Genomic DNA, 27,672 nt, shown 5'->3' with positions numbered 1-27,672 from the left:
GTATAAAACGATGTACAAGTATGTGAGACCAAAATCGAACGATTCTAATGTAAAAATAATGGACTACAGCAGTCGCGCCATACAGACACAATGGTTCTTAGTAAGCCAGTTCGAGGTTCAGTTAAATTTCAGCTGAAGTATTCGTCATACAGGACAAACTTTAAGCGCGACTCAATATTTAATTTTGATATTTTGTCCCTAGAACTGCGAAGCTCCTAGCTATCTAAGACGAGTTCTGGTTAAGGCTGTTCCTCACTGCCATACAACTTTTTTCGGAGGCTACTGAAACCAGGAAGTCCAAATTTTTTCAAAAAAAAAAAAAAGTCGTCGACTATTAAAGTACATTAAATGCTGTATACATTACTTTTTTTTATTTATCAAATATAATAAAATATACGAGCTCTTAACTCTAAGTTCAACATATTTTTTTTCTGCACCAACTCTTTTCTTAATCACTGTACGCTTTGGAGCTTTGGTAAGCTCATATAAAGCTTTCAGTAAAAGTGCGTATCGTCTTAAAAATATGCGTTGCGCCCAGTGATCGTATAACTGTTAGCTTTAAAAACGTAAACCGCCCTCACAAAAAGCGCTACATTAAGACACATCTGAAGCTCCACGCTCCAAGCTCCAAGCAAACACTAAACGAGTATAAAGCTTGCGCTAACCCACAGCCATTACTATACACGCTCCATTCTACTACTCGTTAGCCGCAAGAGCGCAGAAAGCTAAAATAAACGTTGGTCAGTTGAGTGCGGTACCTAGCAGCAAGCGGACGTGTCTTTCTTCGCCGACAGTGAAACTAGACGGGCCGTGGCGATCAAGCGTGTTTGTGTGTGCGTTGTCCAGTGCGTACGTAGCATTTGTTTTTGATTTTTTTTTTTTTTTACACTCGTGCGAATGTAGAAATGAGGAAATAAATATATGCGTATAAGAAAAAAGAGAAAACACAAAATTAAAAGTGACAACTGTGCGATGTGTTTTGCATAAATTTGCTCTAGAATACAACAAAAAAAACGCAGCATAAATTAAGAGAAGAAATTGTGTTTTAATTAAAATTGAGCAAAAAGTGAGCGGGCGGAGAAAGGCGCGCAAAGAATATAGAAAGTGACCTCTGGGTAAAGCACAAATTTCGAGACGGCAACACGATTTCGAAAGCAAGTGACAAGCTGGCGCCGTCCATAACAGTGGTTGCTCCTGTAAATTCAAAATAAGCGCAGCGCATTCAATGCAAGGTAAAGTTTTTGGTTGTTTTTTTTTTTGCTTTTTTTTCGGTTTACGAAACAAGTTGCACGCATGCGCAGACTGCCATGTCATGTGTAGTTTCCCCTTGCCGCAAACATTGTAAGCGAATTTGTAAAGCAGCCAGCGCTCGTATAAAACACAAAGTAGCCATTGCAGACACGCTCCAAACTTGTTGTTTGCATTTTGTGATTTTGTGGAAAAAAACGCATTATCTTCGTACTGATCTTGCGCTTTGTCTTCAGCTACTTTTGGTACTTTTCCGTAGGTGTGCGTGTGCGCCTATCTCTACGGCGCATATTCGGTTGCAATGCAATACGTCCTGTTGCTGTGGCCGCTCGCTTCTTTCACTTTTATCTCGGCTGCCTTGCGTGACATGCAGTCATTTATGGTTGCAACCGCTCAACAAAAATACGCGCATGTGCAATTTGCACAGCTGTTTGCCGCAACGCTGTGTGTGATTGCAATGCAGTGTTGCCATATCGCGCGCTTTTTTTCAGCTTTCTGTTGTGTTGCAGCATTCGCTATTATTAAGTCGTCAAAAAAAAAAAATAAAAATAAAAAAAATATACTACATAATGAAATGCAGCGACAAGCCACAAGCGAAACAGTTGAAATAGAAAAAAGAAATCGCATTCTTTGGCGTCTCTCAGCTGGTTGTCGTTGGCGGTATACAAGCAGCTAGCAAGCGGCGATTGCTTAACATAACGTTTATGGTCTCCGGCATTTCTTGCTTTTCGTTTACCGTTTCGCGCTTTATCTCATGCTTCGATTTCTTTGCATTGAATTATGTTTTCTACGCTCGATATTACTCGCATTGTAACGAGTACGAGTACGCCAGTCGCTTATTATTAAGTATTTTATTCATTTTGTGTGAAACGTGTGCGGAATTTCCAATTGTCACTGGTCAGTGTGGTCTTTTGTGTGTTGACGTGTGTTTCTTTACCTTAGTTGTCATAGTGGTTCAATTGTTAATGGCCCAAATTGTAGGTAACATTGCTGACGGCTGAAACTTCTATTGCGCACTCAACGAGCTCGCTGAGCGCAGTAGGTACGCCATGAGTTCATTATTTTTATTGTAGACTGAACTCTCTTAAGCAGTACTTGCAATCAAGTGATCCCTTTCATAAGCTACAATAGCTCTTCTAAGTGGTCTTCCAGTCTAGAAATTTGAAAAAAAAAAATTAAATACATTTTTATCAACTTGGCAATTGTGGTATTTTTAGTTTGAGCGTGACTAATTTCAAACATATTTGTAAAAAAAGTATAACAATAATATAAAATTCTTATTAAAAGTATGAGTATATATTATTCTAAAAACAGAAAAAAATATTAACTTTGGCTGCACTGAAGGTATAATACGAAGGTTTTAATTTTTATAATAAAAAAGTGTATAAAAAGTTATTTTCTTGATATTGACTCGTCAGTTTGTATGGCAGCTATATGCTATATTAGTGCGATCTGAACAATTTCTTCGCATATTGTAACACTGCTTAAGATAATAATTTGTGCCAAATTTTGTAAAGATATGTTGTAAAACAAAAAAGTTTTCCATACAGAAACTAGATTTTGAACAATCAGTTTGTATGACAGCTATATGCTATAGTGACCCGATATCGGCGATTCCGACCCATGAGCAGCTGCTTAAACTGAAAGTAGCGTGTGCGAAATTTTAGATCGATATCTCAAAAACTGTGGGACTAGTTTGCCTATATACAGACATACGGACGGAGATGGCGAAATCGACCCAATGGATCGCAAATTAATTATTTCTGTAATAAAATATCGTTTCAAACAAATAAAGCCTTCAAATCTTTTTTTAGATTGCAAAATATTATTATTATTATTTTTATTTTTTTTTTTATTTGTTGCATTTATTATAAATTTTGCATTGATAAGCCAAGTATATTTAAATTTCTCTCCTTCCATAATACACCACATGGCGTGCTGCTCCCGATCTCTAAATGTCTCTGTCGTAAATAGCGGTTGAATCGTTGTCATATAAGATCTGTTATCACTATATTATCATATGTACGAATATATTCACTATACCTATATATATATTATCACTATATACCAGAGGTATAAATATGACATTATGTGTTATGTCCACTCAAGCAAATCTGTAAATATGTCATCTGTGGTCCAGATCAAATAGCTGAGTCAAGTTTTGTTGACACGAGACAACTTGTATATATGATTAAATGACAGCTGATAAGCAGAGCTATCAGTCAGCAAAGTAAATAAGTACATAATGTATAATTATATATAATACATGTTTATATAGCTTGTAATTCATTTTAGATTGTGAACTGACTGCGAACCAGGTAGATTTTATTTATGTATATAAAACATTGTTATTAAATTCCGCTAAGTTGCTATTCATACCGACAGTATCAAATCAATACATATATTGGTTATGTAGGCGTTCTGCTAGACATATAAATTTCCTTGAACCTTTAACAAATATCTAGGAGCAGCTCCGAAAAAAACTGAAGAAGAGCTTCTGCTTAAAATTATCTCAAATCCAAAAACGAAAAAGAAAATTATTATAACTGTAGATGAATACAGTTAAAAAAAAAATTTTGATTTTTCACAAAATCATGGCTTTCCAAAAAAAATTTTCCATTTTTTTTTTTTAAATTTACACTTCAAAGTGGTTTAAAAATTGAAATAATCATCAAAAATCTTATTTATTCGATTCGACAAATATAGCTAAGGAAGTCGTAAGAAAACTTCAAGTCAATCGATTCAGCCGTTTCGGAGAAATTTTCTTTACCGACTCATCAACTTAAAATTTTCATAAAATTTTGTTAAATATACTCGTACAATACATATATACATTCGATATACTCGTATATTCAAGAAAATCTATATTTTGAAATTCACAAGTGGCTATAACCCCTTAAATGAACCAGAAAGTCAGAGGTGCTCATATTCGACATACATATGGCGGCTACCTAAAGCTAACATATACACCAGTTACTAAAATTTTTCGAACAGAGTTCCCACATGATAGAGGCACTACTTGTTGTTGCATTTCAAATGTGAATTGTGAATGCATGAGTAGTCTATTATCAAAATAGGCGATGACATTAAAAAAGCTCCAGTTAATTTGCACACAATTCGATCCAAGCCCAACTTGTAGTTATTGTACTTTCAGAAGATTTCTATACAACCGTTACATGTTATGTGGTCGCAGTTTCTATGCTATTATTATGAAGTTTCATCAAGTGATAATAAAATTCCAGAGCTTTCGTAAACAAGTCATCGCATAAATTATATACTTATATACATAGCATATATGGTATATACCATATACTTATATACCATTCCAACATAGGTTTAAAGTATTTAATATTATGTACTGTAGTGCATTTTAATTATAACGTGGGGAAGTAATTACATTTACAAGTATGATATGAGGCATAACAAAATAAATTCATATAAATAACAACTAACGTGCGAATTACGCAATGGTAAAATAGTTTACGACGCAAGAAAGTGCAAAAAGTTGCAAACATACGCAGAAAAAAACAACAGTTTTACGTATGTGCGAATTTCCTCCTATGAATCCGACTTTATTTGTACCCTGTAGAGAAAATTTAGAAATATTTGTACTGGATATTTACGGTTTCTAAGCGTTTCATATTAGCTGTCTTCAATTCGCAAAGCGAATTTCAACTCTGCGCTAACATGTTCTCTGACGCAGCTTCCTTTGATGGTTTGATGAAGTTATCTTTCCGCAATACACAATATTTTAGTGACTTCGTAGTTGCGCGCTTTAAGCTTTCTATAAATAACTACAACTTTTTTAAGGCTTAAGTTTTAAAAATCAATAATAAGAAAATTTTGATTTTTCTTAATTTTTGAGACTAATATGTCATACGAACTATTCGAAATGCCTAAATTGGTTTAATTTACTTGCTCTCTTTTTCCTTATATACGAACTGATAAACGCTCAAGCATATATAGAGAAAAGGTGGGCACTCTCACCAAAGTTGATGTTTTGGCTCTACGAAACCGTTGTCAAGCCAATAATGCTCTATGGCCATCTCCGGTGCACTACTTAATGCCATTTTAAACATAGCACCCGTGGACATTGGCGGTAGGTGTATGGTTGCAAAGTGGCAAAGTTGTATGGAGGAGGAGGGTGAGGTGGAAACATCTAAGCACTTTCTCCGGCATTGTCCAGCCTTTGCCCGACTGAGGTTGAAACATTTCGGTAATCTTACCTTCGGCAAAGTAGAATACATAGCCGAAACTGACGTTAGCCGTCTCAAAAGATTTGTTATAGGTTCAAAGCGCTTTGTCGAATTGTAAAAGGCTTCTGATTTATCTGATTTAGTATATAGCAATTCTTAGGTAGCATAACGGACCGGCGTTTTAAGTGTGAGTTCTAAATATGTGAGTTCCCTGTTGGGATCGACGACTTAATATAATTTAAACTAACCTAACCAGTGTAACTGATTCAAAGAAACAAAGTCCGCCATCAATAATTCATCAGCATCCATTTCAACAATCTTCTCAAAGCATAATAAAACGTTCAATCGGTAAAAGTGTTTTAAAGTCTGTTTCGAATATCTTTAGACCTTAAACACGCATAACTTTCTGATACCTAATTTTAATATCAATAATCACAGGAAAGCCGAGCTTTAAGTAACTACCAAGCTGAGTTAAAGTTGTTGATAAGAGTGATAACTCAAAAACAGTGAGGCTGAGCTTTCAGTTTCTTACCGAAAAAATAGCATAGAGAAAATGCAATATTTCGCAAGAAAAAATGCGTATATATTTTTTTTTTATTTACTGCAAGCGTATTTCATTCAAATCACTGTATATAATATATGTATTTCCAGTTTCATTAATATCATTTTAATTTAGCTTTAAATTTCGTTGACCATTGAACTGTTTTTTAAAACGCACATCATTTAATTTATAAATTGAATGGCTTCTTTCATTCTTCGCTGACGTTTTTATTTCTCTATAAAGTATAATCTATATACATGCATACATATATACACCTATTTAAATAGCGACTGGTAGTCAATAGATAACAATGAGCTTCTGTGTACGGACAACCTCATTCAATTATGTTTGCCACTGAACTGCTGAGAAGCTCGAATTAAATGATCGTTATACCCTAAACAGAGTATGTTAAGTTTGCAACGAAGTTTGTAGCGCTCTGAAAGAGATATCAGAGACCCTTTATTGTATACATAACTGTCCGTTCATTTGTATAAACGCAGTAGTCAGTTAATTTGCGAGATATCGCTCTGAAATTTTGCACACAACTTTTTCTACTCAAAACACTGCTCATTGCTCGGAGTCGCGAATATCAGACTAATATAGCATATAGCTGTCATAAAAACTGACTGTACAAAATTAAATTTTTGTATGGAAACTTATTTGTTTTTGAAGTGTTATTATGCAATTGTACAACGTTTTATTTATACCCAGCGTAAAAAATGTGACAAAAGCGTAATTTCCTGCCTATAGTAGCATTGTATTCTAAAGTTATGTGTTGTATACTAATTTATAACCAATTGTACAGCATGTAATTCAGGCAGCGCGGTCTTTAAAGATTATTCGCACAATTTTTTGCAGTGAATTAACAAATCAACTATTATATATTTATACATACATAAATACATATATATATGTAGATATGTGCAATTAATTCAACTCATTTGCTTATTTATACATCTGTTGATAGTCGTGTGAATGGAGTTCGCCAACAGTTGTGTATACATATGTATGTAATTAGGGAGCCGCCCTCAAGTATTCGAGTGACAAGTTGCGATTTACTCACGTTTCGTTAGTACATACTTTTTCTGTTTATTTGTTTATAATTGTATCGATTTCACCGACACACACGCCTATCTGCCATGCCACCAAGAGCATATGCGTAAATGCACCTGCAGACTGCAGACACACACGACAGTAGCTTCCACACGCTTCTCGGCTTTACGACTACAGCTGCTACCACTATTTACAAATATTATATACAATATATATATTGGGGTGGGTAAAAAAAAATCGTTTATTATTTTTATTTTTTTAAATCTTTTTTTTTTTTAATTTTTTTTGCCGCTTTTGTACTCTCGAATAAATTCTCCTCAAGTATGAGTACATATTGAGATATGCATTTTCTCTCCAATAATACGGAAAAAATTAGAAACTGAACAGTGGTGGATATTTCGATTAATATTAAGAGCTCATAATGTACTTGGAGAAAATTTTCTCAGGTGTCTACCAAATAATTGCTACCACTATTGACAAATATTATATGTATACATTGGGGTAAACATTTTTGTTATTTTATAATTTTTTTTTTCAGAGTACAACCAAAAAAAAAAAACATAAAAAATAAACGAATTTGTTTTGACCCACCCTATTATACATATATTTACATACATATATATATATATATATAATTTAAATGTATGTATATGCATTTATATCAATTGTAGATTATATATGCATGTGTGTGTGTGCTCGAGTATGTGAGCCGTTGGCATTGTCGTCAATTACGCTTATTCGATTAAATGCAGCGCGAATATAGTTATTGTTGTTATTGTTGCTGTTTTTGTGCCCGCCATTGAAGCGCAAACTTGCGCTGATGACAATACGGCACTGACAGTCTTGCCGCTTAGTATGCGCAAAATGACAACAAAAACAAAACAATACCATGCCTATGTATGGGTGTGTCTGTGTGTGTGTGAATAGGCGTCTATCGGCAACAGCAGCAGCAACATCGGTACATATATGTAACGGTATCAACAAACAATTGCAATAATTAGATTTAAATTAAAGCCATCCCCAATTTGTGCAATTTATGCTTCGCTCAGAGCGGCGCTGGGCCGTATTATCGCGCTCCGATCGGAAGGCAAACAATTAAAGTGAAAAAAGCGACTGAAAGTTGTGCTGAGAAAATAAAATTTATTTGCAATTAAGTTCTGCACACGCGGAAATATCACTTTCATGCGAACAACATCTATGTAGTTGTATGTGTATGTGTTTATGTGTGGGTAGTGTCATTTTCTGTTTGAGTCGGATCAATTAAGCTCAAGTTGAAAGCACGTTAATTTAAGCTTTGCGACAACTTATAAGGAATTACACGAAATCGCATTGATCTACATAGCTCAACTGGGGTAAGAGTTCGTCGCCGAAACTCTTTACTCTCCCCTTCAACAGGTTGACCTCATATGAAATCTATTTCGAGCAATCTGTTACAGCTCTTCGAAACAGTAAACACTTCTGAGTAATTATCAATGGCAAATTAAACTTTGTTATGGGATTTTGTTATAGGATTTTAGGTTCTTCTTCCAACAATCTTTTGCCTCTCGAGCCCAACCGAACTTCAACGAAAAACAAGGTAAAAACATTAGCTTCGGCTGCACCGCAACTATAGAACCTATCACCTAACTAAATCTGAAAACGTTACTGGCAACCAACGGTAAAAGTTTTGCTAGCTCTTTCTAGTCATGTTGTTTGATATAAACAATCTTCAGATCAAATCAAGATTATTTAACAAGGCAGAAATATCCTTTATGCAGATCTTTATCTTGATTTTGAATGACAGCTATATGCAATAGTGGTCCGATCTGAACAATATGTGCGAATATTGTAGAATTTACTTGGATAATTATCGCTTATGAAGCCAATTTGCTATGATGGTGATAAATTTGAAGAAGACGCATTAATATTTTTTTTATCTGCGTCTTCTTGAGAGTCTCTCAAGAGCTTTCTCCGTACATAATTTTGTGAGTCTGTTCAAAAAATCAGAAAAACACTCACCTTGTTCTATGCTTTCGACATTACTCGAGGACTCCATGTGATCTTCTTCGACATCACACAACTCGTTATTCGATGTAAGTTGGTCTAAAACATCGCCATCAGACTTTTAAGTCATGATTTTGACCTTCATGAATACAAAATTGATCTAACCGCCACTTTTCGCCAGCGGTTTGCCAGCAGCAGCTTGGTTTGCAGCTTGGTCGTTTTGGCCTCCCCGTCAGATTCTGCTGCACGGTTATCGAAAGCCTTAACGAATTTCCACCCCTCTGTTGTCAAATATGGATTATAAACTCGAATGAGCTGCATTATCTGGCCCGCCTGCGATGGCGTAGCCGGAATTCAAACTTATCGACCGCTACCCGCCTAGGTCCGGGATATTCCTTCCCAACCTTGTTTATAGCGGCTTTATACAACTTTCGTTGTAGATTTACGTGAGTACCTGCCGGCGACGGCCTTACCTCACGGTGTTCAAAAACACAACGTATCAATACAATGCGTTGATCAGCGCCCCAAACAATACGAGCTTTTTGCAAGTATTTATTTGGATACCAGTGGCAGTGTGTCTGGGTCCACACTACCATCTTGGTGTGATTCGAGGCCGACCTAAAACCTCTTCCGTTTTCGGGTACGGCACCCAGTTACTTGTGTAACTTCTTTTTTCGAACTGAAAATTCAGTTCTTCCAGCATTTAGGTTTAAACCACAGCCACCCCGATACTCCCCAAAGGGCCGAACCCAATGAGCAGATTGAACAGAAGTCCAAGGGCTTTCTGCTCCCCGTGGTACCGGAAAGTCTCCGGTCAGACTGCGTAGCCTAAACTACTGCCAGTTGAGCTCCCCATTACTCAAATGACTGGTGACATTTGTCGCTTGAACTTCAAATGTCTTTTTATTCGCTTTTTTTATTTAAAGTGTTTCTAATATCAGTTCAAGCTGAGTATTATAGCACTATCACTCCACATACTATGCTGATATTACTGTACAAAGAATATAATAACAGTCATAGTGCATATTGGCTTTTAGTCGCCTTTTACGACAGGCATGCCTTGCCGCGGGCATATTCTATCCCCTGCCCGCAGGGGTAAGCGGCTTTATACAGTAGGAACGGTTTTTGATTTGAACCTGATACCAGCTGGTTCTGTGCTTGACGTTGACAGACCCGAATGCTTAGTAGCACATCCAGCGCCACGTTACGTACGACCCTCATCTAGGACGCCAATCATAATGCGATGTCAGGCTACATCAGCAAACGATTTAGCGGGTGTCACACCCTTTGCCTTCGGCCGACGACTTGGCCTCTTCAGCTGATCTCTGTATTTAAGCTGCCGTTGCTGGCTGCTCATGCCTAAAATTGGCTAGAACCGCTTTTGGCTACCAACAGCATCACTTTTGTCACCTCATTTCCCTCCCTGCTTTGTAGCCGTACTTTGGCTGGTGTTGTTGCCTATCTGGAGCTAGGCTGAGCATCAGTTTCTTAGGTAGTGCCAGCACTTGCCCCTAGACCCAGCTTATGCTTGTCATTTTACGGAGGGCGCCAGGTATCTGTAAGTTCCGTTCCAGACTGTGTCAGGCTGACCCTTGGTACGGATCACATGACACCTTGATTCAGCTCTTTTGGGGGTACAACCAACTATTATAAGACTTCCTGTTTGAATCCTGTGCCGTGCTATTGCGTAGCTACGAACATCCCACTATAAAGTCAGACCTTAGCTAGATACCTCCCGACTGCTACAGGGACGAACTGTTACCAGCTGGCAGGATCGTCGCAATACTACGGTATCTATTACCAGTTGGCACTCTTGGAGAGGGTTCAGCGGAAGATTTTGGTGACCCCGGACAAATTCTCAAAAATCAGTGTATATTAAATAATTATCGGAATAAGTATCGAGAAGTTATTTGGCAAATGCCAATGCTATGCTAATATTCAAATAGTTGGCCTCCCTTAAACTAATTTTCATTTCACTCACATAAGGTCTATTCATCTCTATTGGAATAATAAATATTCCTTTCTTTCTACGCATAACTAAAATTCTTTAAACATTTTCTTAGCAACAACTTTCATTTTGATTCCATTTAACTTTTCTCGTTAATCACACTTTCTTATGTAAATTTCATAACAACGCTATCATTTACGACAACACATAAGAGAACAATGTCACTTGGCAGCACGCTTGGACCAACCACACCAATTTTGTTGTACTCAGTAGCCACAACCAAGACAAGCTTGTTCGAGTGTGCTCAATAGCGAACATGAAAACTGCATTTGCTACTTCGCCTGCCTGTCGCCCGCGCCGCAACGCTCTGTATACGCTGCCGCTATTGAGTGGCGCTGGGTGTGTTATTAGTATTTAAGGCATTCCGATTATTGTATACCATTAACACCATTTAGCACATTTCCCCAAATTTTTGCCCATTCCACGCCCTTTTATATTACGTTTCTTTGTTTTGTTTTTGTTTTTATTTTTTACCATTATCGTTGCATTCGCTTGACTGAAAAGAAAGAGTTAAGCGGTAAACTCTACGATAAAGTAAATTTTGTTTACTTGTTTGCTTGCTGGTATTGTTACTGTTGTTGCTATTGTAAATTATGAGTATGCTGTCAATGACGCATCGCTTGCAGCGAAGGTGAAAGTGTACCTGTACGAACAACCGAACATACGAACATATTTTTTTTTTTGCTTTGCTTCAAACGCCAGCTTCAATGGTCTTTCCGAGTATATTTCTCATTTGACTTAAATAAATACACTAAAATTGGTTAGAAGGGTGAAAAAATCTATTTTTAATTAAAATCTTTGATTATGCACCTCTTTTGATAAAATTTATTTAAAATTTATTTCTGCAATGAAATAAATAGCAGTAACACAAGAGAACATTCGCAGAACTTTATTTTGAGTTTGATCAATCAGTTTGTATGGCAGCTAAGCATATGCTATAGTTGGTCGATCTGAACAATTTGATCAGAGCAAGTAGCGTTGCCTTTGACAATAAACTAGGTAAAATTTTGTGAAGATATCTTGTTAAATAAAAAAGTTTTCTATACAAGTGTTTGATTTTGAAACAACAGTTTGTATGGCGGCTATATGCTATAGTGATTCGATCTGAACAATTTTTTCGAAGATTGTAGCGTTCCCTTAAAGAACCATGCATGTCAAATTGCGTGAAGATATGCTGTCAAATAGAAGAGTCTTACATAGAAGGACTTGATTTGGAACGTTCAGTTTGTATAACAGCTATATGCTATGGTGCTCCAATATCGGTGATTCCGACAAATGCGCAGCTTTTTAAAAATAAAATGATATGTGCGGAATTTCAGCGATCGATAACTCAAAAACTGAGGGACTAGTTCGTATATCTACAGACAGACGGACAGACAGATCGACACAATTCACTAGTCCAAAATAGAAGAAGCAAATTCGAACGATAAATTCGATAAAAGGTAATTGAAAATGGCATAGCTGTAATAAAAATATAATTGCGTTTAGTGGAGTACTAGGGTTGCCCACCAGCGGCTCTAGAGTTGGTTTACGGTTGAATCAGAAAAAAGTCATACGAGTATAAAATACAGAAGCAAGTGTTTGTTCATATTCATTTCAAAAATTTTGCACTCAAGTGTACTTTTTTTTTAAACAACTTGAAAACGCGCTATTATTTTAAGAAGTTCCCGAAAGAAAATTAAAAAGGCTTTATATTCATGAAAGAAAAGTTTCAGTTGAAATATCAGAAAAAAAGTGCAGCTTATTTTTTTATTCTTTTATACACTTGTATTTTACAATCGGTTCGACAGCAGGAGATAAACAGCAATTGCGAGCAACAAAATATGGCGCTGAGTATTTTCGAATGCCACAATCAAAAAACAAAGGAAGGTCTGTCAACTTACGACAACAAAAACAGCAAAAAATTTATTGAGTGCAGTAATAAAATTGCATTAACTGTTTAAACGACAAAGTTTAATTGCGTGCGAGTTGCAACGACAGGAATGTCAAGATGACGTTTCGTTTTTGTGCAGATTTTTCAGTTTACGCTTTAACAGTAATCTTTCCTATATTGTTGCTGTATTTAGTCAATGGAAAGTTACGTTAGTGTTTTTAAAGAGATTCAGAGAGTGTTGAGGTACAGGGTGTTTCAGAGTGAAACCAGTAGTAAACGTCAGCGACCCTATAAAGTATTGATATAAATGAGGAGCTGAGTCGATTATGTCATGCCCGTCTGTCTATATGTCCGTTTGTCAGTTTTTGAGATATCGATCAGATATTTTGCAGACGTAATTTTAACTCAAAGAAACTACTTATTTGTCGAAACCGCTGATATCGACTCAATATAGTCTTCCATAGAAAATCTAAAATTTTTTCAAATGGTGGCCGCCTTGCTCTTGCTTTTACTAATTCGTTTAATCTAAATTTTATATCGGACATTTGTTTTAAACAGTTGGCAGCTTTACTGTTAGAATGACGTTATCTCAAGTAAAGACAAGCTGGAATTAGCAAATACGTTAACGTTTGGCATCCATAAGCGACTACAAAAACTGTAAAAGCACAAAAATAGTTGCATCAAATAACGAGAACCAGCATTTGAATTTTTTTTAGAACTTTTGTTCAACAAATTACATATAACTCCACGCTTTGTTGATTACTTGTGCGAAAAATAGGTTGTTACAGTAACTTACTAATTTGACGCCAAAGTAATTAAGTGTTCACTGATTTTGAATTGTTCGCTTTCATAGCATGACTAGCGCCCGTTTATAAAATTATATATAATATGTATTTTATATGAATTGTAAATTGTCACACAAGTCAAAATTGCATATTCGATAAGTATAGTATACAAAAACCATTAACTTATTAATGGCGAGATTTTAATTGGTGTTTTAATTCACCGATCAAAGATACGGCAAAGTATTGCTTAGCATGTAAGCAAATGCGGTTCATTGAAATATTCTAACTTTACTATAGTGTAAAAATTTTTATAAATACTTTTTTTTTAATGTTTGGAAAATAATTTTTAGAAATAATTTATTTCTAATTTTTGGAAAATAAATTTTTCGAAGTAAATTTTTTTTTTAATTTTAGGAAAATAAATTTTATAAATAAATATTTTTAATTTTAGTAAAATAAAGTTTATACATTTTTTTTTTATTTTTTGGAAAATAATTTTTAGAAATTAATTTTTTTCATTTTAGGAAAATAAATTTAATAAATAATTTTTTTTAGTGTTAGGAAAATTGTTTACTTTTTTGTATGAGCAATCTCAGCTCTCATATTGTTTTAATTAACATAAACATTATCGCGTCAAATGAAACATTAAAATCAAAAATTTTTATAAATAAATTTATTTAGTTTTAGGAAAATAATTTTTATAAATAAATTTGGTTGATTTTAGGAAAATAATTTTTTTTATTTTAGAATAATAATTTTTAAAAGAACATTTTTATTAGTATTAGGAATATTAATAATTATTTATTTTTTTGTATGAGCAAAATGTTTTAATGAACATAAACATTATTATCGCGTCGAATTAAAAATTAAAATCTATGATGAAATAACAATACTTATTCTTACTTTTTAATTATTATTTTTTTTGTTTTTTTTAATAAAATATCCTTTTTTTTCAATAAAATATATTTATTTTTTTTAATAAAATATATTTTTTTTAATAATATATATTCATTTATAATAATATTTATTTTTTTCAAATAAATACTACCTTTTATCAGCTAAAAGTATCAGTCACCGAGCGGTTTTCAAGTCTAGCTTAAGCGGTTATAACCACTTGCAAGTCAGAAACAACGCATTTTTTTTGTGAATTTTCTTTGTAGCGGCATTCTATCTAAAAAAAAACATAAAAATAATGTGCATTTGCTAAATTTTAATTTTAAAGTATTTTTTAATATACTTTAATAAGTGGCGTTCCATTTTGAAAAAAATTGGATTCACTTGTTTCCATAGCCGTTCTCCAGGAAGACCTTTGAAAAAAGTTGTCTGGCAATGAGCAAGACTTTTCTGTTTCAAATACTCAACTAGTGTGAAATCTTGAAAAAAAAATTGATTTTCATATGTCGATATTTTGTACCTTTAGAAATAACATACAAAAATTTGAAAACGATATCTCAAATAGTTTTTGAGTTACAGCCTTCTAAAATGTAGCCGCTGAGTTCAATCAGCCATCATTCAAAGTGGCATAAAAAATAGAAAATTATATTATTTCTTCGATCACTTCCTGACAAATATAGTTAAAAAGGCCGTAGAAAAAACTTCAAGTTCTGGAGAACTTTTTCTCAACGACTCTGAAAACGCGTTGAAAGTTTTGAAGCCGATTATACTAAGTTAAACAAATTCTGACAAATATGCTCACAGCTCCAAAATTATTTGACACAACAACTTAAAATTTTTGTAGAATATTTTGAAATATATTGTTTATAAATTCGGTATACATATGTATGTACTCTAAATATAAATACATTTTTTTGAAGTTCACAAGTGATTATAACACTATAACAGCTTACAAACTTTGTTTGCTCTCTTTCTCTAAATGATTAAGCGTACTAAATTCTGATTTCGGAGACTTATTTAGCAGCTTACAGCAATATAATATTGTAAGTAGTCTCAATTATCAGCCAAATAACAAGTCAAGGAAACAAATAGAAAATAATGCAATTTAGTTTGAGCTCATATACCTATATTTATATGTCTAGATATTTATGTGTACATATGTATATACATATATATGTAATATGTCATTGCAGTGAGCAAACCATTGTACTATATGTCAGTGAGCGCGTTTAAGTTGCTGTCTTTCCCAAACCGGATTTTTTAGTACGTTATTAAATAGCTCAAGAGACTTGAGTGTTAATTTTTCAAGGGCATATATGATTACCATGCGATAGTGGCGATAGAGAGACACAATCATATGCTGTAATGCAAATTCAAATGGAAATAAATGGCAAGTAGTTGCGTAAAGATTTCATATTGCTAAATTTGAAAATAGATATATATATATACTATATATATATCATATATTTTATAACAGAAAAAATTTATATATGTAATATCTTATATAATTATAATATATGTATGTAGAGCCTCGAAATGCTTGAATCAACGAAATTTTTTCCAAGCAAAATCATAAAGTTCACACTTGCAATAAGTTTGCGCTTAATTGTATCTGGCATGGCGATTTACTTTTTCAATGTCAAAAAAATAGTATGTGAAAGGTGTTTTAAACTAACATTACAAAAAGTGTGATATCAAAAAAAAAAAACGTAGTGACAAGATTATTCTGACTATCTTTCTTCAAAACCACTTCTACGTTTGAGATACGGATTTTTGTACTCACCATTCATTTCACAAGAATTTAATTTTGAAAAAGTGCTGTCATTCGTTTAATATATAAGTGAATGTAATTTATGCAGTAAAATTAATAGCAAAAATGCAAAATCGTGTTAATGTTCTCTTCGTGAATGTTGAATACTTAAAAAAATCGCAAGATAACTATCATAACAGCTTAAGATATAACAGCACGTGACTTATTTCAGTGACTCAAGTTGGCACAAATGCTTTTAGTTTTCGGTTAATATTTGAATCGGTTACTTTAAACTACCCATAATATAATTCCCAAGTGATCTGGATAAGCAACTTAAGGCAAAAGAACATGTGACTCAATTAAATGAATGCTAAGAACAGCATATACAGTTTTCTTGGGTGTCAGTCTGTGCGATATAATGATAAAAGAGAGAGAGAGATAGAGCGCATTTAACTAATAATACTGTGACCTTGTGCCAAAAATGTATCAAGTGGTGTCATTACTTCCTTCAGCTGCCATATAAGTAACTAATATAAAGCTTTTCAAGCATTCGGTTTACTTTATACCATACGACTATACATAAGAGCGGATTGATTTACAGGAAGCCAAAAAACGGAAAAATCGCATGTGCGGAAAATGTTCGACGAATCATTCTGAACGTCTCTGCCTAAGAGAATATGGGTCTAAAGCCGATTTCCAGCGATTTTTTAGGTAACTTTTTTTTGGGATAATAAAAATTTCTTCGTCAGTTTTTGAGATATCTGAATGAAATTTAATACATAGATGCATTTTGAGTTTCTATTAAGCATTTGTCGAAATCAAATTTTAATTAATTTTATATAATTAATTCTTTTTAAAATTTATGCACCGTGAATGAGCTCCATGCTTAGCCACGGTTGAAGTCGGAATTGTCTCAATTATCGATTTAATGGACTGCTTCAATTCAGTCAGATTTCTGGGTTATGTTATGTACACCGCTTGCTTGACATAACCTCATAAATTTATCCTGGTGCAGTGAGGTATATACATACATACATGTTAATCATATAAAATTTCGTATTTTCGGTTGAGTTTATACCACACATACTTATCTCCATAAAAAATGTCGCAATAACATGAGGTGAATTTGGAATTATTCGACAGATTTTTTAATAAAAAGTTTTGTCAATACCTGAAAATATTTCACCGGCTTTAATCCTTGCAAATTGCGAAAGTATAAAATATTCGCTTACATCCGAGCTTAGCCTTTCCTGACTTGTTTCTTATTATTATTATTGTTTTTTCAGCTTAAAAATTCCAAACAGGTGGCAGCTTTTTGCTTTTTATCACGCAAGAAAAATGCAAAAAAAATGTATTTCGTTTAAGCTTTCTTTACGCTTGCTTTATTACAATTTGCAACAACAAAAATACACACTTCATAAGACCCACAACACTTGTGCGCATTTTCAGCACCTCTCCTCTCCTCGAAAACGGTAAAATATCCAAAAGTATGCAAACCATTAAAATATAATTCAATCAAGCGGCACAGGCGAATCATCCATCAATTGCAAGCAAACGCTTGCTCAAGTGTGTGTATGTGTGTGTGTGTTATGTATATAGCTCAAGTGTTGTTGTACGAGTAGCCTGTTCGTCCGCCTGGCATTGGCCAGCTACTCGGCGCTCTTCTTCTTCTGCTTTTTGCCACTGTTCGGTGTTTATATTGCGAAATGGTTTGTTTATGCATGCAACACCTGTTGTGGGCCAACATTGCGGTTTAATTTTTCTGCTGTTGATTGAACAAATTTTATTGTGGTCGCTCGTTTTAGAATTACCGCCAGTAAGCATTTTAATATTGTAGCAGACGCGTTCGACAAAATGTTTCACATTCAAGTTGAGAGCTGCTCTCGCACTGAGCGCTGGGAGCGATGCAAATATGTTCGATAGTTTAGGTCACCGGTGGTGATTACTTAAAAGCTGACTAAACCAGCGGTAATTTTTAATAAATGTGCGCTACAGATTTGACCATTTAATTGCATACATATGTAGTAGTACGAGTGTAGATTTAACATCTTTTAATTGGCTTAGTCAGGCTGCTTTTCTTTTGCATTTTTGTAAAGAGTTTTTGGAACTTCGAAGTATATCAAGGCAATCTTATAATGTCACTCTCAAAGAAAGTCTCTCGCCCGCATTGACAAAAAACTCAATCAGTCGATTTTCAGTAATTTCTCTTGAGAATAATTTTTCATCAGCAGAATCTTTCACCATAGACCGGAACAGGTAGTAATAACATGGTGCCAGGTCCGGACCTATAAGGTGGACGCATAAGAAAACGCGCAGCTTCTGTGTGGCCTGGCATTGTCCTTAGAGAACACAATTCATCTACTATTGACCAAAACTAGTCACTTCTGAGTGATTGCTGAAGGCTAACCTCTAGTGGATATTACAAGTCCGAGTAAAGAGTTTGGAAGTAGGAGACCAGCTCATGTTAGCTGATCGCCAGCCAAACCCACCGAATGCAAAGCAAAACCTTCCTGTTCGTCAATCCTGAACTGGTCACTGTTTACGCCAACTCGCCGCGATTCAGTCACGACCGTTTTCGCTTGACGTTTTCGTAAGTAACACACTTTTCATCTCCCGCAATCAACTGCTTCAGAAATAGATCGATTTTGTTGCGATTCAACAGTGTTGCGCAGCTGTAAATTCAGTCCATGAGTTTTTACGGTAACTCGTAGGGCACCCATACATGGAGCGTTTCCTTTATACCAAGCCTTATTTAAATGATACGAAACGGTTTTTTGTACAATGTTTAGCTCCAGGGCAATCGAAATGAATCGACAATTTCCATTATTTTACCGTTATTTGCGACAGAAGACCTGCCATAAAGTGGCTCATCTGTGACATCAAAATTACTAGAAAGAAATCTCCAAAACATGACTCTTACAGTGTTAGGATCTCAAACATTACTCAACATTTCAGCCGCGTATTGACTAAAAATATCGTAATCGAAGAAAAACTTTAATATATGGCGTATTTTCTCTTGGCTGGTGTCCATCCTTGTCACGTGCTCAAGCAATACTAAGGCAGATTAGGTTAAGAAGTCGATCCCAACAGGGATCTCACGACGACAGCTTAGAACGCCGAAGCTCCTATATAATAAATCATAGGATCCTTACAAATCGACAATCGACTCTATTACAAGTTTGTTGAGATAGCTAACGTCAGTTTCGGCTATGTCTTCTGGTTCGCCGGTAATAATACTGTGACAAGCATACACAAAAGGTCTGTAAAGTTTTTTTTGGTACAAAATCGTATCTTTCTACATACATACAAGTATGTAGGCTTGTTTGAATATGTGAAAAATCTTTTAGTAAACTAGTGCGATCATTCCCTCAAACCCTAACAGGTTCTCTTGCTCTGACAGTCTTTATGTACTTAAGTGTGTTCTACAGCAAAAGCTTAAAAATTCGCTGACAAATATATATACAAGTATAATGTAATACATAAGTGCACTTATATAACACAGCTTCAAGCACAGTTTGCCACCCGAAAGCACACAATACCTACAATTTTATTTAGGTCAATTGTTCTTCAATAATCATTTACCGTTTAAGCACTTTTCACTTGCAAACCGAAATTATGCAATTCACTCCATGGCTGGCAATCAGTTAAAAAAATAGTACGGAAGGCAGACCGAAACTTTACGGAAATCTCACCTCCAGCCACTTGAGCAACTGTGGTGGCCTAGCACCAGCTATCGAGCGCATCAACGCTCTTGATCTGACGCAGCCAGCGCCTGGTCAACAGACAATTGATGACGGCGCATAAACTTAGCGGTTCAGTAGTTAAGTTGGCTTATGTAACAGCGCGATGATGCTAGCGACGAGCGTCGGTATGGGGTTTGAGGAGATGGTGGAAAGATTGCAGTAATCGCTGCAACTGATTTTCAAGTGAAGTAGCATTCAGCAGCCGTTTGGCGCTTGATTGGTTTTCTATATATATATTTAGTCGACCACTTTTTGTTTCAGCAAGTTTCCTTCGAACTTTAATTGCGCGCCTTGCTTCACGTTTCCAATTAAACTTTTGCAATTAGAAAGCATGAACGGGAAAATTTCACGAGAATTAATTTTTGCTTTGCGTTATCAATTCATATAAAGCAATTATATTTACAAACTATGAATTCTATCTAATTGTGATTTATTATTGATTTCATTTGAAAAGGTCGCGTATATGCAGCTACCTGCACCAAAAACCCGACACTGAATTTTATACTTTGGTAGCTACTTTATATCAACGACTGTGACACGCAGCAGTTGGCTTAGTTGGAGAAGTGCGCGCATAATGACAACCCGCCAATACAGTTTTCGATGGCGCCTGCTTATAACGGCTTTGATTTTACTGCTGCCAGCGGCATATGGTAACGCCGCATACCCAAACACTTGCATATCTTGAAAACTGTAGAAATTTTCTACTTGCAGGCTTCCCTTTCATCTTCAACAGCAACCGTAAGGTAATCAACTGGACCGTGCCGGAAGACGACTGGGTAATACAAGCAGTGCCGCGCAGCATAACGCCGCACGTAGAATTGAAAAAGTTTCCAAACCGCACAAACGCCGAACCGGCGCAAAGCGATGAAGAGTTTTTGGCGCGTTTGCGCCAACTCAAACGTAACGACACAATGGCGCGCATGCTTTGGTATGACACCACACCCGATGGGCTCAGCTACCCGCCATTTGTGGACAAGGCGCTGAAGCTGTTCAATCTCAAACAGGTGGCGTTCGAGATCGAGAACAGCGTAATGTCCAAGGTCTCATGTACCGCCTGCAAGGCTGGCGCTGGCCTACTGCAACATTATATACGCGCTGGCAAAACCGAGGCGCAGATCATCAAATTGATTTACGAATTTTGCGTTAATCTCAACATACAAAGTTCACGCGTTTGCGAAGGCGTCTCGACACTTTTCGGCAGTGAAGTGATTTATGTGCTGCAGCGCGTCAATCTTGGGCCAGATGAGATTTGCAGCTTTGTGATTGGTGACGCTTGTGGCGATGTGTACAATCCGTATCATGAGTGGGAAGTTATATTTCCGCCAGTGCCCAAGCCACCAGTTGCTGAAGTGGGCATGCCAAAGGAGGCGGCGCCATTCTTCAAAGTGCTACACATCTCAGATACACACTACGATCCACATTATGTGGAAGGCTCCAATGCTAACTGCAATGAGCCGTTATGTTGTCGGCTGAGCAGTGGACGTCCCTCCAGTCCAAACGATGCTGCGGGTAAATGGGGTGATTACCGCAAGTGCGATACGCCCAAACGTACGGTAGACAATATGTTGGAGCATATCGCCGATACGCATAAGGATATTGACTATATACTGTGGACTGGTGACCTGCCGCCACACGACGTTTGGAATCAAACCAAGGCGGAGAACTTAGAGATTATTAAGGAGACTGTGCGCCAGATGACGGAAAAGTTTCCCGGCATACCGATCTTCCCGGCGTTGGGCAATCACGAAAGTGCGCCCGTCAACAGCTTTCCGCCACCGTATGTGAACCAAGTGGACATCTCTATATCGTGGTTATATGACGAATTGGATGTGCAATGGCGTCGTTGGTTGCCACAGAGTGTTTCGCATACAGTGCGACGTGGCGCCTTCTATTCGGTGCTCGTGCGTCCAGGCTTCCGTATTATTTCACTCAATATGAATTATTGCAATAATAAAAATTGGTAAGTCAATGCTATAGTTTTAAGCTGTTTTCGTTAATTGCACTACATTGATTTATCTTATAGGTGGTTACTGTTAAATTCCACAGATCCGGCGACAGAGCTGCAATGGTTTATATATGAACTGCAGAGCGCTGAATTCTCCAACGAGAAAGTGCATGTGATCGGTCACATACCGCCAGGACATCCGGATTGTTTGAAGGTCTGGTCACGCAACTTCTATCGCATCATTTCGCGTTACGAGAGCACAATTTCCGCACAGTTCTATGGACACACACACTTTGACGAGTTCGAAATGTTCTACGATCCACATGATCTTAGTGAGTAATCTGAAAATCAATTAAATGACAGCGAAGTAAAGCTATTATATTAATAATACGGTTTGCTCTCTTAGGTCATCCCACAAGTATAGCATATATTGGTCCATCGGTATCACCATATTATGATCTAAATCCAGGCTATCGTGTGTACTATGTTGATGGTGATCACGACACTACCACACGTTTGGTCGTGGATCACGAATCTTGGATCATGAATTTGAAAGAGGCAAACCTTTACGACTACCCCATATGGTATAAGTTGTATACCACACGTGCAGCGTATAACATGAAAGCACTCAGACCTGTGGACTGGAGTAACTTAATCGATGAAATGGCGAATAATCAAGAATTATTTGATTTATATTACAAGTAAGTGAGATGATCATAAAATTAAAGTGTGTTCTATAATGCAAAAATGACGAGGCCGATTTGGATGGTCTTGGAGTAGTGGAATTAGTTTCCAACCCAAAATAGTTAGAAAAAATATTTCTAGATTATCTATCCACACATTTAAAAAGGCTGGATACAAAGAGCAGTTCGATATATGGGTGCCACAGGAGTTCACCTAAAAAAGCTTCATGGAACGTATTTCCATTTGCAAATCGCTGCTGAATAGCAACTAAATCGATCCATTTCTGAAGCGGATGGTTACTGATGATGAAAGGTTGGTCACTTACGATAACGTCAAGCTAAAACAGTTGTGATCGACCTATGGTGATCAAGCCAGGATGGAGGGTCAGAAGGTTTTACTATGTAATTGGTAGGATTGAAAAAAAATAATTTACTATGAGCTGCTTCTCTACGACCAAATTTTTAATTCGGCGCTGTACTATAAACAATTGGACCGTCTGAAGGCAATAATCGCACAGGAGTATCCAGCTGTGGCTAATAGAGGAGGAATCGTTTTCCATCAGAGCAACGCCAGGCCACACGCATCGATTGTGACTTGCCAGAAGTTCCGAGAGCTTAGTTGTGAAGATCTTATGCTTCCACCTTATAGTCCGGAGCTGGTACCAACTGATTACTGCCTGCTCCTGTCTATGGCGATTGATTTTGCTGCTGAAAACTTTGCCTCAAGAGAAGCCATCCCAGTTTTTTGTCAATATAGACGAGCATTGCTATTAGAGTGGCATTATGAAATTAACTTTTAAGTGGCTTATTATAAAATATTATATTCCTAAGTGATTTTAGATTTCCGACTGGTCTAAAGAATTACAGCTCTGACTTAGTATTAAGCTTGAATATTATAAATTGGCAAGACATACACAGTTCATTCCAAATTATTGTTGCATTTTACAGAAACTACTGGAAGAACTCACCAATACGACCGGCTTGTGACGCCGAATGCCGCAAACGTATGCTTTGCGATTGCAAGAGCGGACGTTCGCACGACCGACGGCATTTCTGCGAGGACGTCGAGGCGAAAGTAGACGACGGCTCGTCGAAGTCCTGGAAGTCATGGCTGTACCGTGGCTTGACAAACTCGTACGTACAACTGTTTGTGTGAATACATTACCGTTATGTACTTAAACATTAAAAAAAAATAAGTTTTGTCTGGTGAAGTTGTTATTGCTATATTGTCTTTTAATCGGTACATAAATGTTGGTGTATTGGAAAAAATGTTTCATAAACAGTATTTTAAGCTAGTATTTAAAAATTTGTGTAGCTAGATCTTATGTTCATTTTAACGGCACCCACACTTACGCATACATTTTATTTATGTGCATACTTCAAAAAATTAAAATTTTCAAAATTTTATGTTTTTTTTTTGCTGTGTATTTGCGTCATTGTCGTCTCGTTCTGCTACTAACCATCGCTTGTCGTTTGCTTTCCATTGTACAATACATTATCTGTTATCTTTTATCTTTGCTTATCTTGTAGTGTTTCTGCAGTTACCAATACATATGAAGCTGTTTCAAACATTTTAAGTGACTAAGTACTTAGTAAATAATTAAAAAAAAAATTAATTTAATTAATTTAGTTTAATTACTTATCACTCGCACAATAGTATCGTATTCATCTTAGCTATTCGCTCGCCAACTTCGGTTGTGCGCCGAAGTTAGCGTTCATTTAAGGGATTATATCCACTTGCAATTCAAAATAAACGCATATTTTTGTGTTAAATTTTCTGAAGAGGCGTTATATTTTATAAATAAATAAAAATTGTGTACAGTTAAAGAATTCAAAATACTTTAATTACCGGTGCTTCATTTTGAAAAGTTTTGTATTCGCTTGATCCCTTAGTCGCTCTCGAAAAGGACCTCCGAAGAAGGTTTCTGGCGGTGAGAAAGATTTTTCTGCTTAAAATTATCGCAAATAAAATTGCCAAAAAAAAAATATCTATTATAACTATAGATGAGCGCCGGTTATGTTCGTAGTACTAGATCAAACTTTAATGCCAAACTGGCTGCCTCACAAAAAAAAAGTCGCTATTTTGTGGAAAAATAGCACTACAGAGTGGCTTATAAAATCTAAATTATTAACGGAAATCTTATAACTGCGATCCTTACCTGATTTAAGTTGATCTAGGAAGGTCGTGGGAAAATTTCAAGTCGAACAGTCGAACGTTTCGTAGAAATTATTCGCACCGACTCTAAAAACAGTTTTTCGAGCAAAACGCGTTTCAAGTTTTTGAATTTACAAATATGCGCATGCCTCCCAAACTATTTGCGGCATTAACTTCAAATTTTCGTAGAGTATTCTCAATATTATGTACATTCGATATACATGCAAAAAAAATCGTTTTTTTGAAATTCACAAATGTCTATAACCCCTTAAAGAGTAGTGCTGTCATTTTAACCAAAAATTAACTCATTTTACTTATTAATTATGCTTCAATAAACACTTATGCAACAAAACGGTGTTTGGAACCACAACAACAAAAACGCACAAACACACACTGTAATACACGTGGATAACTGCAAAACACTTTGCGGCTAACGGCACAAATTGCAACTCGCCAGCGAGGAGAACACAGTCGAGACCTCAACCGAAAAGTGGCGAGTGCCCGATGTGCTGTACATATTTACACGCTGAAGGGGTGATGGCGAATATTTTACCAATAGCAATAATCTACGGGCTTTTTATTTTATAATTTTATATAATTTTACAATTGGTTAGAATTTTACAATTGGATTTTTTTTGGCATATTGAATATGAATTATGGTGGCTGGTGGCGCATTATGCAGTGGCTTCTTCTGGTCACTTGAAAAACTAAAGTTCGTCTGCTAAACGAACCAAATTGTGAATATAGAATTGTATATACAATATATATTTAAATTATAAAAAAAAATTTAATTATTACAAATACAATAAAACAAATAAAAATGGGTTCAAACAAACGTGCTTTACACATTTCTCTGCAATCCTCAATCCATAGTTATAGTCTGATCTCGTCCATCACGTACCTGCCCAAGTATCTGTTGGGCTTCGGCTGAAGAGCAGCGAGCGCCAGTGACATACTGCAAAAAACCTGCAAGAATCCTCAATAAAAAAGGCCAAAATGTACATACAACACGGGAACTTGAAACGGAGACCAGAGCTGTACATATGTATGTAGCAAATTGTGAGAATTTCTCCTGTAAAAGTGCAAACAAATCAAACTCATACGCAACTTTTTGTTATAAAATATTTTAATTATAGAAATCGTTTAGCTGGTAACTGTAAAAGAGAGTGTGTGTGTGTGTGTGTATTAGTGTATTAGGGTATTAGGGTGTACCAAAAAATGTTTTTTTTCTATTTACCATGAAAATACCCATACATGTATAAAAGTGTACTTAAATTCATAAATTGAATAACCTAATAAATATTTCTAAATTTTTTAATATATATATTTTATGATTTTAAATCATTATTTTGTGAAAAAAATAAAAAATTAAAAAAATTTTTTTTGCTGTTTAAGTTTGGCCTTTGACCTCAAATAACTTTTGAAAGAGACCACCTAACAAAAAATCGTTTAAGAGCCTTTTTGTAGATCGTTAAATTTATAACAGTATAAGTTTTCACTTTCACTATAAAATAACCTGTTCAAATGCATAAAACATGCAACAACAAAAAACAATTTAAAAATTATTTTTACGCTTTAATATTAAACTTTGCCTTCAAATAACTTTAAAATGAGTACACTTAGCAAAAAATTATATTAGACCTTTTTTGTAGATCGTTAAATTCGCTACAAGAATATATATTCATATTCGCAACACAATACTTAAATGCATTAAAGATCCGAACATATTAAGAAAATATGGAAAATCAAAAATCTCAAATCGTCACTTGTTAATAATAATAATAGGCGCTCAACCTCTACCACAATTTTTTTATCGCCATTTCGCAAGATATTAAAAAAAAAAATCACAAAAAAAATTTTCACGAAAAAAAATTGTTTACGAAAACATATTTTACGAAATAAATTTTTGCACGAAAAACGATGTTCAAAAAAAATTTTTTTCACGAAATAAAATTTTTCACGCATTAAAACTATTTGCTAAGAGAAAAAATTATTTTTTTTTTTTGGCACACCCTAGTGTTTATATATTAGTTATGTGATTATTAGCATTAAGTATAAATATATTTAAGTAGTATATTAAACCAGCAATATTAACAAAATGAGAACAAGTCAAATATGTATAAGCCTACACACACACATACTTAAAGCTGTCGCGAATACTCGGAAATTTCTCATTTCAAAAAACGTCCACTTTCTTAGCTGTAAAGTATAAGTTACGCATAATAATTAACCGCAAAGTCATAGCTAACCGTAAACGCACACACACAGTCATAAAGTAAGCATTGCGTTCCATGTTGTAGACACATGCCCGCACACCTGCAAATACACTCATACCGTTAGTTAAAATGCGCATGCAATAACAATGTGCATATAATCGTTTTAAGTTATATATACTATGTAGGTTTAATATCGAAATAAATATAAAAAAAATTTTAATTAAAAATTTGCCTTTCAATTGTTATAAAAGTCTTTGAATTTTTGTTCGTACTGTTGGTGAAAAAGTTGCGTGATTTAGTTAAGACACACACCAAGCGCCAACAGTTTGGTAGCCAATGTGTTGTGTATTTAGGCATTAGGGGTGTTCACAGCAGTAACGTTAACTAATTTTTGGTCGCAGAGAATATGTATATAATAATATATAATATTAAAATTTTAAATGGTAGGCGTGGTTATGCACCGTTTTCATCCATTTTTACACTGTTTAAGAAAGTTGATATAATTTTGGTGGAAGAACTCCAAACATATTACAGGGAGAGGCCACGACCACTTAAAAAAAAATTTTAAGCCACAGATGCCGCTGCTCTACTGCAACCCT

General features: G+C 35.5%; 1 protein-coding gene across 3 annotated transcripts; it reads left to right on the top strand.

The window, feature by feature from the left end:
* The first annotated feature begins 738 nt into the window (after positions 1 to 738).
* On the top strand, positions 739 to 27,300 carry LOC106614199 (sphingomyelin phosphodiesterase). 3 transcript variants are annotated; one of them, XM_036375078.2, is made up of 7 exons: positions 739 to 1,232; positions 20,529 to 20,724; positions 20,786 to 22,034; positions 22,098 to 22,351; positions 22,426 to 22,720; positions 23,651 to 23,836; positions 25,731 to 27,300. In XM_036375078.2, exons 2-7 carry the CDS (start codon positions 20,649 to 20,651, stop codon positions 25,786 to 25,788), a joined length of 2,118 nt encoding a protein of 705 aa, XP_036230971.2. In that variant the 5' UTR covers positions 739 to 1,232; positions 20,529 to 20,648; the 3' UTR covers positions 25,789 to 27,300. The 3 variants fall into 3 exon arrangements, with proteins under 3 accessions (XP_036230971.2, XP_014085282.3, XP_014085280.3); XM_014229807.3 differs by lacking the exon at positions 25,731 to 27,300 and adding an exon at positions 24,233 to 25,692; XM_014229805.3 differs by lacking the exon at positions 25,731 to 27,300 and adding an exon at positions 25,315 to 25,692 and having other exon boundaries at positions 740 to 1,232.
* Positions 27,301 to 27,672: the final 372 nt, after the last annotated feature.

This window comes from Bactrocera oleae, chromosome 4 (genome assembly GCF_042242935.1).
Source record: "Bactrocera oleae isolate idBacOlea1 chromosome 4, idBacOlea1, whole genome shotgun sequence".
NCBI lineage: Eukaryota > Metazoa > Arthropoda > Insecta > Diptera > Tephritidae > Bactrocera > Bactrocera oleae.
This window is presented reverse-complemented; position numbering and strand designations above follow the sequence as displayed.